The sequence below is a fragment of the Glycine soja genome, chromosome 15, assembly GCF_004193775.1.
Source record: "Glycine soja cultivar W05 chromosome 15, ASM419377v2, whole genome shotgun sequence".
Taxonomy (NCBI): Eukaryota; Viridiplantae; Streptophyta; class Magnoliopsida; order Fabales; family Fabaceae; genus Glycine; species Glycine soja.
Window position 1 is genome coordinate 12,054,148 of NC_041016.1, and position 16,991 is coordinate 12,071,138.

General features: G+C 31.4%; 3 protein-coding genes across 3 annotated transcripts; 2 read left to right on the top strand and 1 right to left on the bottom strand.

Moving 5' to 3' along the window:
* Window positions 1-789: 789 nt before the first annotated feature.
* LOC114385831 lies at window positions 790-2,365 on the bottom strand. Its single transcript, XM_028345895.1, has 4 exons — window positions 2,093-2,365; window positions 1,448-1,714; window positions 1,288-1,359; window positions 790-891 (listed from the first exon to the last, which is right to left on the bottom strand). The coding sequence occupies exons 1-4, from the start codon at window positions 2,363-2,365 to the stop codon at window positions 790-792; spliced, it is 714 nt and encodes a 237-aa protein (XP_028201696.1).
* A 7,448-nt stretch (window positions 2,366-9,813) lies between these two features.
* LOC114387620 (class 10 plant pathogenesis-related protein 2E-like) lies at window positions 9,814-11,285 on the top strand. The gene is made up of 2 exons (XM_028347823.1): window positions 9,814-10,079; window positions 10,825-11,285. The coding sequence occupies exons 1-2, from the start codon at window positions 9,899-9,901 to the stop codon at window positions 11,118-11,120; spliced, it is 477 nt and encodes a 158-aa protein (XP_028203624.1). The 5' UTR covers window positions 9,814-9,898; the 3' UTR covers window positions 11,121-11,285.
* A 2,210-nt stretch (window positions 11,286-13,495) lies between these two features.
* LOC114387517 (pathogenesis-related protein 10-like) lies at window positions 13,496-14,622 on the top strand. The gene is made up of 2 exons (XM_028347719.1): window positions 13,496-13,752; window positions 14,156-14,622. The coding sequence occupies exons 1-2, from the start codon at window positions 13,572-13,574 to the stop codon at window positions 14,446-14,448; spliced, it is 474 nt and encodes a 157-aa protein (XP_028203520.1). The 5' UTR covers window positions 13,496-13,571; the 3' UTR covers window positions 14,449-14,622.
* Window positions 14,623-16,991: the final 2,369 nt, after the last annotated feature.

Sequence of the window (16,991 nt, forward strand, 5' to 3'; positions counted from 1 at the left end):
TTCTTTCAACTAATTTGTATGTTTTTTTAATAATTTTTTTACTGGAGTTCACTTATTTAAACTATCAATTTTTGGTGATACCGTACACATGAGTAAAGGGAGAGAAAGATGACAATACCATGCATTGAAGAGAAAAAAATAAATTTGTCTAAAAAGTCTCTATTGCCATATGGAATTGATGGATGATAAAGATATAGATGTTTTAGATTTACTAATTGATTTCTTATATTTGCAAATTGTGCTTTCATTTTCCTCTCTTTTTGTTATCTAATAGAAAAATGGTAAATCTAATTTCTTTCTTTCTTTTAATAATTTTGTTGTCAGGATTGAGCAGAAGAAGAAACAATGAAATTGCAGGGAGTTTTTCTTTACTGACTATGCAACTAAGCATTGATTACATTTTTTCTTCATATGTCCAATGCTTCTCATTGCCAATTTATTTTAATTTTTTAATTAATAATTTTATTTATGATTTCATTGGGCGGTATAGAAATCTTAAGATGTGTTTGATATATTAAAGGTGTTTGACATGTTGTACTCTCAGTTGGATTTTAGGTTTTGTTGGAAAGACGAGTTTTTTTTTTTAAGGATTTGAGGATGTGCAATTAATTAATAAATACATGTATCTTGCTATGTAACTTTTTTTTTGTGCGGGTGACAAGATTATTTGTTATGATATGCCTAAATGTAAAATAGTTTGATGACTACTTGGAATATATCCAAGTCACTTTCAAAAGGATTTTTTAATTTATTTGTTTGTAATACAAAAGTAAAATTTTTATTCTTTACTTAAAGGCTTGAAGCAAATTGAAAGTTATCAGCGGCTCGCAACAGAGAATCGGCTTTTTGACCTTCAGAAACCTCATCAAGATCCCAGACAGAAGCTTTCAACTTGTGAAAGGCAAGTTTAAAAGATTGGTAATGATAGCTTGGATGACATGTTCCTACCTCTTGAACAAAGATGGAATCCATCATTATTTAAACCTGATTCAGACAACAATGTTATAGTTGAGTGATAACCCTAGAATATAAGTACATGCAGAAACTAAACAAAGACAGCAATACATATTTTGCAAAGCTGTTGATAGGGAATGGAAAGTCAGGAAGCAGGCACTCATGCTCTCTAGTGTGGGACCAGTAGGTATTCTGTATATTGGATACCTTCATAGTATATGTAGCAAAACTCATTTTAAATTATTAATTGATTAATTATCATGTGCTTTATACAACCCTAACAATCTGATTAACCAAAAGGATAAGATAGAACATATACCAAGCCAAAGAAACCCAATTTGCTGGGGAAAGATCACAGCTTCGGTATGTCTTCAACTCGGGAAACTGACATGCAAGGTCAGCAATCTGGGGGCAAGAAATATGAATCTATATTAGGATTGAAAAAGCAAGGTAACTTTCAAGGTGGAATTGAACCAAAGGATAATGATCTTGCCTTATCTGCTAATGGCTCACGATTATAAGGTATTTCGTGCTCGAAGTATTCAAATATAAGCTGACCGGGTGGGTTGCTGCTCTCGGTCTCATCACTTGTTGAAGGTTTACTTCTTAGTGAAACTCTTTTTGAACTGTGATTGCTTGCATCCGACGAGTTAGGTTGGTTCCAAGTGCCATGAACACTCTTTGTCCTTTTTTCATCAGAACAGCCATTGCTGCTATCCCTGCTTGTCTCTCTAGATGATTCAGAGTCACACTCTCTTGACTAGGTTTCCTTTTTTTTTGTCATGTCATGAATCAGATATCATGAGTGTCCCTTAATTTATTGGAGACTAATTCCCTCTTGGCGATGCGTGACTTCTGCTAGCCAAAAAAATTTTACACACAAACAAAATCAGACATGGTTTTCCATTAAATACATTGTCCCCTTCACATAATCATATGGGTTCAACTCTACCATACTACCATTAGCATTATAATTACTAAAATCCAAGGGACAATCTTAAAGTGATCAATGAAGCAGATATGTCTTTCATTAAAAACTAACAAACTAATTTTTCACTCCAAATTCCAAGAAAATTAAACTATTGAAAGCAAAATAAAACGCATCATTTGAAAATTGAAAGGCACTGAATTACTTTACCCGACAATATTGGGCGGGAACATGTGGCGTGGTGTGCTCCAAAAACCGACACAAGTTGGAGACATCACACGTTGTTCCACTCGAAGAAACAGAGCAATCTGAAGATGAACCGGGTCTGTTCTCTGACAACGTTGACCTCTGCTCCTCCTCATGTTCCTGTTCTTCTCTGTATTTCCGCAACGGTGGCGGGTAGTAGACACGGTTCTCGCCGAGGTACAGGTGGCTCCTCCCCATGTTCCCGCCGGCGACGACAGCACCACCGGAGATCGACATTGACAACCGAGTTCCGGCGTTGAAAGTTAGTTAGAAGTAGGAAACGACGATGTCGGGATAACAGGTTACAACTAACGAAACCGCGAATGAAAAGAACAAGGCTTTTTTTTTTTTTCGTTTTCATTTTCGGTGCGTCTCGAATAAAAGGCAAGGTCCTAGAAGGGTTTATAAGAAAACAGAAATTACAGAGCTTATAAAGTGTAACACGTACACGTTCATGGAGCTTGTTTTCAAGTGGCACGCAAAAAAGTGAACAACACTTTACAAATCTTACGGACTTGTCTACAAATTTCCAGAAAATAAAGAAAAATTACTAATTTTTTTCATTCAGTATCAGTCACGAGTTTTTAACAACTCACTACGTTATTCAATAACTGAACTAGAAAAATTACTAACTACTTACTGACACGGTTGCGATGAAATAAATATATAAATAAATAGGCTATGATGAATTTTCTAATGTTTCTAGCTAGGATTAATATTATAGTTGTAATAATTTATTAATACTATAATATAAAGTTGCTTATGAATTTTCACTCTATGAAATTGAGTAAGAAAATTAGTACGAGTTCGTAATCGTAGACAAGTAACCCGGCAAGGAATGGAAGTGTTTATTAAACACATAGAGACGATGCCTCCTGCGTAGTGTATAGTATGGGGAATGTAGATGTAGAACAATATTTTGGACATCTAATTTCATATACCACTAGCACACTTATATAGGCTAGTTTTGTGTGTTGCCAATGATCAAGGGAAAGCCTCTGATACCACTCTATATCACTATAGTTATGCAGATCAAACTAGCTTGCTAACCCTAATATGGATTTTCAAGCCAGTTTGGTTAGCTCTAAAATCAAGTTTCCTGCCAAATTAATTGAATTCAATTGTAGGTCAATTTTTTCGGACTAGTTCAATTCCTAGAACGAATTTTGATGTGAATAATATTAATTTCAAATATAGCAAAAATTGCTAATTTTTCTGGTGAACAAAATTGATTTTATTCTATCATTTAAATAAAATCATTCTATACAATAATTTTTGGGTTGAGCCTTGAGAGGCTTGTTAAGAAAAGAAATACCTGTGTTGAGTGCGTATAGAGACCATGTGAAAGAATACCTATTTGAAGTCTGAATATGCTTGGAGCAAGAATATTTTGTAATAGTCTGGACTCGAGATGTAATTTTGAATTGTGAGACTAATCAATATAATTTTTTTGTGTTTATTTTTCTTTTTTGACAGCAGTGTTTAGTTCTCTTTCTTTCCTTACTTTTTATATTTGCTAATGCTAAAGACTTTAACTTTTGCCCTAAATGTTTGCTTCATTAACTAAGTTTTTCAAAAATATTGTTTTCCACCATATGTCGATCCATTTGTCTGTCCATGTTGTGTTTTCAAAAAGATTTGCAATCTTTTTTGTGTGTTTAAAATACATGATTTAATCCTTATTCTAGTGTTTCTTTCTCAACCTTCTCAAATTGTCTCTTTCAGTTTACCTTCTTGTATTTTTCATCTCTAAATTAAATTTTATTAATATAATTTAATTATATTTTTAAAGATACTTATTTATTTATTTATTTTAAATTTGAATCATAATAAGTTTTATACATTAAAAAGTAATTCACTATTGTAATTTACAATTATAATATAGTTTATATATTCAAAATATTTATTTATTATAAATATATTATCAAATATTTATCCTACACATTATAATTTGGTTAAGTTTAAATTACTCATTTTATTTTATATTTACACAATCTTTATATTTTACTCTTATACTTAAACCGTTTATTTTAGTTCATACACAAACACTTTTTTGCTCAGTTTAGGTCATTGTAGCTAAAAAACCTTAACACAATTAACAGTAAATGACATGGTGTTATTGTGTGTTGTATTATACATTTTAGGTCATATACTCATAGTATTTATATGTTTTGGTCCATATACTTATATAATATTTACGTTTTAGTCTTTACACTTAATTAGAAACTACTCATTTTAATCTAGACTTTTTTTTTTTTATATTTTATTCCTTACCAACACCTCTCCGTTTTTCTTCTCCACTCCCATATTCTTTTCCTTCTTTTCTTTTTTCATCAACACCTCGATCCCTCCTTCTATTTGTAGGGTTCTTTTAAGTTCTCTTACATCAACTAATTCTCTTTGATCCTAAATTAGAGAGTCTTGAGGTTGTAGAGTTCAAACACATTTCTTGGACAAGATGAGATTTGCATTGCACTCCTTATATATAGTGGTGGGGACTTATTGCATCATTTTAATCTTGATCGATAAAATGCCTAAAGATATATGATGTTGAAGGACCAACTACTTGGAGATATATAATGTGTCAATCTCTTGTTGTATCATTTTAATATTTTAGTCTTATTGCATCAAATATTGGGTATTTGTGTCATGTAATTTTGTTAATTCTAGATTCTCTAACACAACCACAAAAATAAAAATTGGTGGTGTAATACAACCAAATATTTTTGACAATTTTTATACTTCTAGAAATTGGAAAATAAAAATGCTTTCACTATGCATCATTGTTAGAGACGTTTTTGGTGGCACAAAAGCATTGTGTGATCTAGAAAATGAAAACTCCCATGTTTCGAAGCATTTTATGTAGCAATATCAAATTGCAACAAGTCCCCACCACTATAAGAAGTGTCAAGAAATCGCTACTCGTAGGCTACCTTGTCTCTTGTACGAAATAAAGCATGTATGAACTCTGCAGCTAGCAATCCCAAGACTTTTCCATTGAGTAGGGTCAATGGCATAGTTCATGTGAGATTATTTAAAAGAAATAGAACCTGCAAAATAAAAAGAGAAAGAAGGTTTGATAAGAAGAAAAAAAAAAGAGACGTGTAGGAGAGAAGAGAAAGAAGGAAGATGAAGAAGGAAAGGACACTAATAGAAAAAAGGTCTTTAACATCGATTTTGAATAAAATTGATATTAAAAAAGAACAGTGACATAATTGTAAATAATATAATTTCATTAACATCAGTTTTTAGAAAAACCAACGTTAACATTTTGATGTTAACGTCAATTTTCATAAAAATCAATGTTATTTTTCGTATATATATAATTGAATTTGGTCCTCTTCTTGTGCCCACTCTCAGTCTCCTCACTCTCACCTTGACCTTGTCACTTTCGCGACACTGCAACTCGCACTCACACTCGTACTCTCAGTCTCCTCTGTCTCACCACTGGTACTCTTTTTCGGTTTGAAGCTTGCGACCACTCTCACTCCCATTTGCGGTCACTCTTGGTGTCAACCGTGCTCTCGCTCTCAGTGGCCACTCTCCACAGCAGCAATGAGTGTACGACAAGAGAACTGTCGGTCTTAGTGTTAGTCTTCACGATGAGGTATGTCTTTTTCTTACCTTTGACAACTTCAATTTCAATGCTATGTTAGGGTTCCCCTTCTTCTATGTTCAGTAACTTGTAATTAAGTTTTATTTATTGGATTTTGGTTAGCTATATTGGATTTTGGCAACACTCGCTTTCTCTTACCTTTTTTTTTCATTATGAATTTTGGTACTTCTCGTTATTTAGTGAGAAATAATAGTAATCTTTGTCATGTTGTTGTAGCTAGCTATGGAAAAAAATATACAAGATTACATTTGATCCTTCACACTGAATAAAAAAAGATTGTGGTTGAAACATATGAACAAATAAAACAATGTTGGTTTAAATAATGATATACAAATAGTGTTGGTTTAAACATATGATTTGATAATAGAGATATGGACTTTAACAATGATATATACATATATACACTGAATCGACATTCCAATGGTGATTACCTGTAGAGAATTTGATAATTAATTAATATGTGAAAGAAAGAAAGTAATGAATTATCATTGATGGCGTGCACCTAATGATGACTTTGCTTAGTGATTTGCCTAGTGACAAGTCACTTCATGCAATATTTATGTGTGACTCAAACCACACCAAGTCTAGAATACTATCAATATACATTTTCCTTCAAATACATTTTTTAGTGTATTAAACAATAATTAATTTAAATTTAAAAATTCATACAAATTATTTGAATTCTTTATCATTACCAAAATAATTATATAAAATTCACTTGATCTTATTAAAATATTTTATAAATTTGTAATTTATTTTAGGCTTAAATAACATTTTGTTCCCTACAAAATATGAATTTTTTTTATTTTATTTCATTAAATATTTTTTGTTTTTATTTTAGTCTCTTTAAATAACATTTTGTAGTTGTAATTGTAATTTGTAGGCACTTTTCCTTTTGCTGTTTGCACCGCATCACAACATTGATTGTTATTATTAGTGATCATCTTCATATGTACGAATATCTTTCATGATCTTTTTTGTTATGAATGCTTTTATAACTTGCAAAATGTGATTAATGATTATTGTTTTATATATAAGTTATATTCATTATAAGTGAACCTTAATTTCTCTTTTGAGATTCAATACAATGATTCTTCCAGATAGTTTGGATTAATCGTTGTATTGAATATTGAATTGTCCGTTTGGACAGTTTAGAAAGAATAATTTTTTTATAATAGATTCATACATATAGTATAACTTTCTTTTCTTAAATTTGATGAAATTTTGACACAATGCATTTCACTTTGTTATCTGACTACATACTTGATTGTAGTGGAATTCATGTCATTGCTTTCATGTCGTGTACTTGGAGATCAATGTGAAATGCTACCGAAATTTCATGAAATTTAAAGAAAGAGACTTAACCTTTACGTATGAATCTACTATAAAAGATGTCTTTCTAAATGGGATAGTGTCACAACTTCAATGAAAAAAGTGAGGTTTTCATGCATGGAATAACTTTGTGAGTATCAAAAAGTTATTAATTAGATGGATCGAAGTTGGATAAATACAAGTCGCATGAGCCTTGCGTATGAGGAAAACGTTGAACAGTTCTTGTAATTTTCTTCCGAAAGAAGTCGACCAGATGAGGATGAAAAATATTTTTTTCGTTGTATAAACTGCTTGAATAGTAGACGACATACGAGAACATCTTTTATGTGATGGGATTAAGAAGAATTATACGCCATGGATATGACGGTGAATTGATAAACGTGCAGAGGGGGGTCTCAAACTGAATCGATTGATGAAGAAATGAGAAATCGATTAGAGGATACAATTCGTGATCTTGGGCGAGTCTTTTTTTGTAAGCACATGCCCCTATGTATGATACATTGGATTTCATTTGTTATACTTGTTATTATTTATATTAATTAAGTTATGTTTTATTATATGTAGTATTTTACTGATCCAAGACCATTGAAACCAAAGAGATTAAAGGCAATTCGCATTCAGTGGGTAAGATTTTATTTCAAAGTTAAAAATGAAACACTAGATGGTTAAGGAATTTTACAATTGTATTTAGTTATGTTTAATTACGTTCTGTTATAGTAGATGATTTTATGTATTGACATTATTGTTTTCTTTAACTATTTCTTATATTTGATAGTAATTATTCAATAATAATATAAAAATTTGTATCGTGAAATTTTCTGGATTGGTCGATTTTTAAATTTAGAGGTTTGGGTAATATTAAAGAAAACAAACAAGATATTAAAAAAATTACAAAAATCAACATCGATTTTTAGAAAAATTAATGTTGTCATACACCTGACAACATCGATTTTCTTGAAAAATGATGTTATTTTTTTTGTTGCATATTTTACATTTTTTTGTTGATTGCTTATTATATGCATTGATTTTCTTAAAAATCGATGTTGTGTAGTTTATGTTAGCATCGATTTTATGAAAATCGATAAGTAGAAAAAAAAAACTGATGTTAAAAGTCTATTTTCTAATAATGAGAAAGATATATTGATAGGAACTAAAACATTAAAAATTATTTGTATAGAAACTAAAAGTATAAATCAAAATAATTATTCTAATATGTACATGTGACATTTAACAATGTTTTCTTTTACATAAAATTTAGTAAAAATATTGTTAAAAGATTTTGACAATATTTAAAAAATATTACCAAATATAAACAAATGTTTTTAATATGTCTTCGGGATCTAATGTTACGACATGTACTATATACAACATTTGATAAAATATCACGAAAACATGTTACTAATATTTATTTATATTTATATTTGATGATATTTTTAAAATATTATAAAAACTTTTAACAATAATTTTATTAAGTGTTAAAACCAAACATATTGCTAAAGATCAAATATGTGATAATGTGTGCAGTTATAAGAACTAAATTATAAAAATAATACAAGTATATGGATTAAAACGTAAAACACAATACACATCAACCTCACATTTTTAGTGTCACATTATTTACTGTTAGCTATATGCTAAGTTTTTTATAATGCTACACATTATTTACTGTTAGCTATATGCTAAATTTATTCATTTAGTGTCACATTTTTAGTGTCACATTATTTATATGAAGAATGAAATGAATAAATTTTAAGTATAGAGAATGAAAAGTAAAATGTGTAGCATTATAAAAAACAAATTCGTTTATTTTTGTTTTTAATTGCAAATTGTATTTGGTCCCCAGTTCTCTAGAAGGGCGTCCACAATATTTTGTCCAGTCTGAAGGTTGGTTGCAGTAATCCCGAATTTCCTATTCTTATTTAAGTTTTCACTTTACTCTTACAACGTGAGGTGTAATGTGTAGCGGAAATTAAGCTACAACATTCAATAGAAAGAGTACACAGTTTTTGAATAGGTGTTCGTGTTCGTGTTCTTTGAATGCTTCCAGTTCACAATCTTTGACTAGTGCACAAATTTTTCCCAGGATTCACCTTAAAATCTATTATGCTTGTTAATTTCATTGGATACAAAACAGTACTCTTCCGGGCACAAACTCACATTACTTTTATATAATCAAATATCAAACATATTTAACAGATAATTTATTATTAGCCACTTATTTACTTAAGTAACATTACACCACAAATCCATTGATCAGTTCTAAGCAAATGACTACTAGCTACTTAACTAATTCTTGCAAATAATAATTTATCCAATTCCTGGGCACTAAACTAACTAACTAGCTACATAATCAAGGTGCGTCTGGAGTCTTGTGCAAAACCATATGTGAAAGACTAATGTAAAAATTTATAAAACAAAAACCGAAATTATACTTGCATGGAGATTTGTTGGGGGAGAGAAAAATAAAAAAGTAGAGTAGAGAGTTCTACGAGTTTGAAGAATTTTTTTCTTTTAAAAATCATATTACTGATATAAGAAAACATGAAATAATTATCTATATATCCACTGAAAATCATCTCTTTCGTATTATCTAAATTTATCTTAAATTTGGCAATAATCAAAAGGGTCCAACAACCAACCTCGTATCAGTCACTAGTCAGCACCTTCACACCTAAATGGTATAAGCAAAGGGGGTACCATCTCCCAACTCCTATAAATACTAGGCTCAACTCTGCTCCTAAACCACACAAGGCAAAAATCCTCTTATTTTCACACTAGCAATTTCATTATCCTTGTGTTAATTTCCCCTCATCATCATCATCATGGGTGTTTTTACTTTTGAGGATGAGACCACCTCTACTGTAGCCCCAGCTAGGCTTTACAAAGCTTTGGTTAAGGATGCTGATAACCTCGTCCCAAAGGCAGTTGAGGCCATCAAGAGTGTTGAAATCGTTGAAGGAAATGGTGGCCCCGGAACCATCAAGAAGCTCACTTTTGTTGAGGGTTAGTACATATGTTACTTCAACATGCTCTCTTATATGATCACCCAAAAAATATTATCATATACTAATATCAATTATTAGGCCTTCATTAATATAAACTTTAATAATAAGATAGATTCTTGCTGGAGCCACTAAAAGCCTACTTGGTGAGCAATCCTTCTCAAAGAAATCTAATGATGTCGAGAAGCTTGTTGAGTTATAACTACGACCAAGTAAAACTGTTTGCGATTTTGATCCATTTGACTTCTTTGTTGTGCCTACTCCTTCAAAACCACATAATTTTTATGATTTTCATGGAGTGGGTCCACAATTAAATATTTATACAACTGTTATGTAATGTTGTTTTGAATGGACAATACATGGATAACTGGGAAAAGAACAACAGTGAAGTCAGATCCCGATTTTGACTTTATATCGTAATTATCTGGATGGACTGCTCCAACATTTTATTAACTGCCGGACAGTATTAGGGGTGTCTGCTTGTTCTATCCCTTTTATAAATTACAAAAAGTACTAATAGACAATTTTGTTGGCATAGTAAAATGATATATATCATTGGTACATTGTACTCTTAGTATGATACATTATGCTATTACTACAATATGTATATTAAGAGTTCAACATTTTTTTAGATATACATAGTCTATAATATAGCCATAGATCAGTTTGACGAAATAATTGATCAACAAGCAAAAATATTAATGGTGATGATATTTGTGAGTGAGAAGCCTTTCAATTATGTGTAGATGGGCAAACCAAGTACGTGTTGCACAAAGTTGAAGCAATTGATGAGGCTAATTGGGGATACAACTACAGCGTTGTTGGGGGTGTGGGGTTGCCAGACACAGTGGAGAAGATCTCATTTGAGGCCAAATTGGTTGAAGGCGCCAGTGGAGGGTCCATTGCAAAAATCACTGTCAAATACCAGACCAAAGGTGATGTTAATCCTAGTGAAGAGGAACTCAAGAGTGGAAAAGCCAAGGGCGATGCTCTTTTCAAGGCACTTGAGGGCTATGTTCTGGCCAATCCTGATTACAACTAAATAAAAGACTATAGCCTACAGTGTGCTTAATTTGGTTGCCAATGTAATTCTCCTTTTCCTTTTTTTCTTTCCTTTTGCAGAGGAATTGTGAGACTCCATTACATGTGTATCTCACTTCATCAATAAATTATAATGAAACATATTATCAGTACCATCTAAAACAAATTTCATGTTTCTCAAATAAATTTCATGAAAACTATGTGGATCCCCCAATAAATTTCATGTTTCTCAAATAAAATACAGTTACATGCTGAGAAAGGGTCACAGCAAGATGCTGAAGTCTGAGAACTAGACTATCCATTTTCCCTATCACTTGAAATGACATATAATTTGGCCTACCATAATATTGTAGCATATATGAAAAAAATAAAAGAAAAATTCATATTTATCGTAGATAGAAGTGGCAAATTGCGTTTGGCTCAATAAGCCGGTTTGAACCGTTGATAAAAAAGGACAAACTAGACTCTTGAATTTTAGGTTTGAACAAAAGCAATTCAGTTCGGCCTGACCCCATTACTCAAACTGAATCCATAATATATTGGCCCAAAAATAACTTGTAAAATTTATATAAATTTAGGCCTAAAAAATCATAGGGGTTGCTATTAGTCCCAACCACATTGCTTTTGGCCAATATCAATATTCTTAAATTTTAAAGATACCTTTTCACACAATGCACAACAAGAACACACTTCCGCTGTATTAATGAATGTGCAAAAAATATTGTATAATAGAATCGCGATTTCATTTTATAATGTACAATAAAATCGTGATTTCATTGTTCTTCTTTTCACACAACTATTAGTTCAACAAAAGTGTGTTTTCGTTGTATAGCTAGGTATGTGAAAAAATTACACAACTGAATAATGACTCTGTTATGCAAGTGGGGATGAGATCAAAAGGGTTGGATTGCCATTGCCCATCAACATGTGTGCACTATAATGAGGGTATGAAGAGCAGGGCTTGCTGGCAGGATGTTAATATGTAGGCTCTGTGCCAATCCTTTCATGCCAAACAAACGATTTTTATGTCAAAATTCCCTATACAAACATAGGGTTAAGAAAGTTTGTTTTTAGGAAGTTGCATAATGGGATGATAACTTGGAGCATCTGGGGAAGCATAAGCGAAACATTTTGGGAAAACAAACCTTTCATTGTCAAACAAACGAGTTTCATGGCAGAAAGTTTTCTAAATGAATTGCTCAAGGTCAAGAATTTTGGACAACAACATTATCCCTTCTCCTGTTCATACTAGTTATACGGAGTGGAAAAAACCCCATAGGCCATAATGGTTATGTCTAAGTGCAGTATTCATGTTTTTTTTTTTTGCATTCCCAAAACAGCATTAATTGGGGGATTTGTTTTTATTTTCGGGGAAGTAAACATTAGAGAGATTTACACCAATGAGTCACTGACAACCACATAAGAAAATTTGATATTATATATTAATTCCAAAACCTTAAGACTCGAATTTATAGATTTTCTTCTCACTTATATGATGTTTAACTTTTCCACTTATAGTGAGTGTCAACTTAAAAACAACACATGCTCAAATAGTTGTAGTCTTGTAGACATGATCAAAAATTTTAACATTGATGTGTTTGATCGAACTAGAATTTATTATTTCTAAGTGTAGAAATATACTTTTTCTTTTCCCAAACTTTCAAGGAGAGTTTGAAGAGACAAACAAACGTAATTGCTTACTCCCTTGCATGGATGATTAATAATACTTATGCTAGTCCCAAATTTTATAATCTAATTCCTCATTCCATTTAATTATCAATTAAATATGAATGATATGGCTTGAGTTTGTTTCTGTAAAAAAAAATTGACCTAAAAATTTCTTACTGTAAAAAAGAAAAAAAGATAATCTAATTATTTTTTTTTTGTTGTTGTGAAGATAATCTAACTACTTAAACACCTTTATCTAAACATTCAATGAAAAAAATTCTAGTTAATCATACTCTGTCAATGTATAAACAGAAAAAATGATGAAAGATGTAACAAAAAAAAAATGTACTCTGTCAAAAAACTGTAGCTATAAGTAACCGGCATTTCATACAATCTGAATTAAAAAAAATGTTTGAATGAGTCTTGTCCAATTACTTGTAGACAATCACACGAAAACAATCGTGAATGCCACCATTTTTTTCTTTTTTTAATGCATACCTATTTTATATCGAAGAGTATTTTACAAACACTTTTTATTCTTCAATTTCCACCTTCAAAAACATTTTTGACCCCACCAAATAATAGTCTATTGAGGAAAGACCCGAGCAACCTCACAGAAGTACTTCTTTACCTAACCACAGCAGAGTAGACTTGACTAGTGCAGGCCAAGTACTTTATAAAGCCTACTCTTTCCACATCTTAGAGACACACCAGCAACAAGCCAACACTAACATCTTCTCACAACACCATCACTAATCCTTTGTGTTAATTTTCCATCTTCAACATGGGTGTTGTTACTCAGATTTATGATACCCCTGCTGCTGTGCCTCCTACTAGGCTTTTCAAAGCCATGACGTTAGATTTCCATAACCTCTTCCCAAAGCTTGTGGATAGCATCCACAGCATTGTTTTCACACAAGGAAATGGTGGTCCGGGCACCATCAAGAAAATCAGCACCATTGAAGGTCAGTTACTTAATACTACATGAGGTTTGCGAAATTCATGTATCATGATCCATCAAGTGAACTAGACTTGGTTGATACCTTTATTTAATGTTTTGTTTTTTGTCTCTAGTTTATCAAAAAAAAAAAAAACTTGATTAATTTAGAGTTCGACTAAGAAATAAGGAAAATCTGATCAAGAATTATTTTTACTAAGAATCGAATTTAGATTACTAAAAGCATTCAATCTAATTTCATTATATTAATCACTTATGCTCAATCACTTCATTACCGTTAATGTTAACTTTAATTAATTCAATACATGAAAGTATACATTATAATAATTATAATTAGTACAAATTAATCATATATGGTTTTATTGGAGGAATGTGAAATGAAGGAATTTAATTAATGGGGGTGCATGCAGGTGGCAAAACCAAGTATGTGCTGCACAGAGTTGATGCAATTGATGAGGCTAACTTTGTATATAACTTCAGCATAATTGAGGGCACTGCCTTGGTTGACACGTTGGAGAAGGTCTCATTCGAGAGCCAATTGGTGGAAGGCCCAAATGGAGGATCCATTAGGAAGGTACGTGTTCAATTTTTCACCAAAGGGGATGCTACGCTTAGTGAGGAGGAGCTCAATGCCAACCAAGCCAAGATCCAAGGGCTTGTAAAACTTGTTGAAGGGTACCTTTTGGCAAATCCTGATTATTGAAAGTCATTGTAGTTAATAATGGTTAAGAGCTTGGCTATGGTGCAAATTAATAAGCCCAAATGAATCTGCAGGCTCAGCACAAACGCTTTCTTCTTGACTATGATATTTTCTAAATTTTTCTTTGTTGAGACTTGGGTGATTAACCCATCATAAATTAAAAATGCTTTCAGAATCTTTCTTCATTTTTATTTACCAAAAAATGTAAGAATTAATGTCTCATGTGAAAGGCATGTGACTTATGTAGGGACTAATAAGTAAATAATTAACGATTAAAAGTTAAATTGTAATTGGGCTTAATAGGAGAAATTTCTAGAGCTAACCGTTACTTGATGGGAGTAGTGGTTATAAAAGGGGCTTAATACCCACTAACGTGAAATGAGGTCCCTTCCTGGCCAGAAAGTGTTCTTTTCTCACCCATAGTCATCACGAACGGAGAGAGACATAAAAGAAAGGCCTAAGGAAGTGAAATCTTATTTCTCTCATTTTCAAGGAAATCAAAGTGTACCAGAGAGAAGTTCCTATGGAGAAAGATACACATCATTATCTATTATTCTTTATTGATTATTTGTGAGAATCATAGGTTTCAAGATCCTGTTGGTTTTCTATAATTGATAGTCTAGGAAATCCTTAAGAATTTTTTACATGTGGTATCAGAGCATGTATTATGAAATTTATGATTCTCCAAGAATGATTTAATTTTTCCCAATTATGCATGAGCCCTAATTATGAAATTTAGGGATAATTTAATTTCTCCCAATTATGCATCAACCCTAATTATGAAATTTAAGAATTTTATTTTTCGCTGCATATATTGTTTTATTGACAATATTTTATTATTGTTGAATACCAATTTTTGAGGAAAGATTATTTGAAAACTTATGATTATCGGAGAGAAAGTTGTACGGCATTATATATATTGAATATGGAGAAAGTATATATATTCACATTGAAAGCCTCCGCTGTACGCTTCCTTACTTTGCTGAAAAAGTTGCGTTGCATAAGATAGAAATTTTGGAAATTGTTATTTGCAGCCCATGTTTGCTATTTCCAATCCCACTTGCCTTTTTTTTACGAATGTTATTGTTGAACATGATTAAAGTATTGAAAGTTTATGTTTCGTAATTAAATTAACGTGAATGTTTTGCAATTATTGGTAGCAGTAAATATATGCATATGCTACATATTTGTTTGAACGTGTTTGAATGCAAAAACACAAATAAATGCAAATATTATTTAATGGCCTAGAATGAAATTAATAGAATGGCTATGAATTGTTAATAACAATAACTATGTGCAGGCCATATATAATTGATTGGAATTAAATGTATGTTGAATTTGTTAGTCACCAAAGTGGCCAAATTTGTAAGGTTATTTAATTCCAAATTAATGATTATTTCAATTATACTTGGTTGGAATTAAATGTATGTTGAATTTGTTAGTCACCAAAGTGACCAAATTTGTAAGGTTATTTAATTCCAAATTAATGATTATTTCAATTATACTTGATTGGAATTAAATGTATGTTGAATTTGTTAGTCACCAAAGAGGCCAAATTTGTAAGGTTATTTAATTCCAAAATTAATAATTATTCCAATTACTCATAGAATAATGGATGCTAAATGATATGATTATTGGTTTATGGGTAATTGAAATTCATTGTTATAAGGCATTTATGGATCGCCCAAAGGTTGATTAGTTGTTCTTATAATTAATGAATATAATTGTAGGCGATTTATGTGTATCATTAGTTTTATTTATATGCCCAAAGGAAATAGATACTACTAATTGGTGCATATTTAATTGTCAAATAATGTTAAAATTTTATTAGCATCATTATGTTTGTATGTTGTGTGTTGGTGTATCACCCAAAGGAGAACATCAATATACATTGACCGTTATCTGAATGAATCATATGTATGACATGTATTTTATGTCTCAAAACACTTATGTGAATTTTATTATGTAATATATGTTTTGAATTCATTGGATTCTTATGTATCATCTGTGCCAATTTTAATGGGCTTAACTTCTCTGACTAAAATGAGCAAGTCCAATTTCACCTCAGTGTTTTGGATCATGATCTTGCTATGTTGGAAGAGAAGTTTGTTACTATTATTGATGCTAGTAGCAATGCAAAGAAAGTTCATTATAAAGCTTGGAAAAGATCTAATAGACTCAGCCTAATGTTGATGAGAATGACTGTTGCAGACAGTATTAAGACAACTCTCCCTAAAATCGAAAGTGTTAAAAGGTTTATGGGATTAGTGGGAGAGTGTTCTCAAACAGCTGATAAGTCTGTTGCTGGGACATTAATGAGTACATTGACCACCATGAAGTTTGATGGTTCACGTACTATGTATGAACATGTCATTGAGATGACAAACATTGCAGCAAGACTTAAGACCTTGGGAATATAATGGCTGTGAATGAGAACTTTCTTGTTCAGTTTGTTCTAAACTCATTACCGTCTGAGTTTGGCCTGTTCTAAATGAATTATAATACCATGAAAGATAAATGAAATGTGCATGAATTACATAGTATGT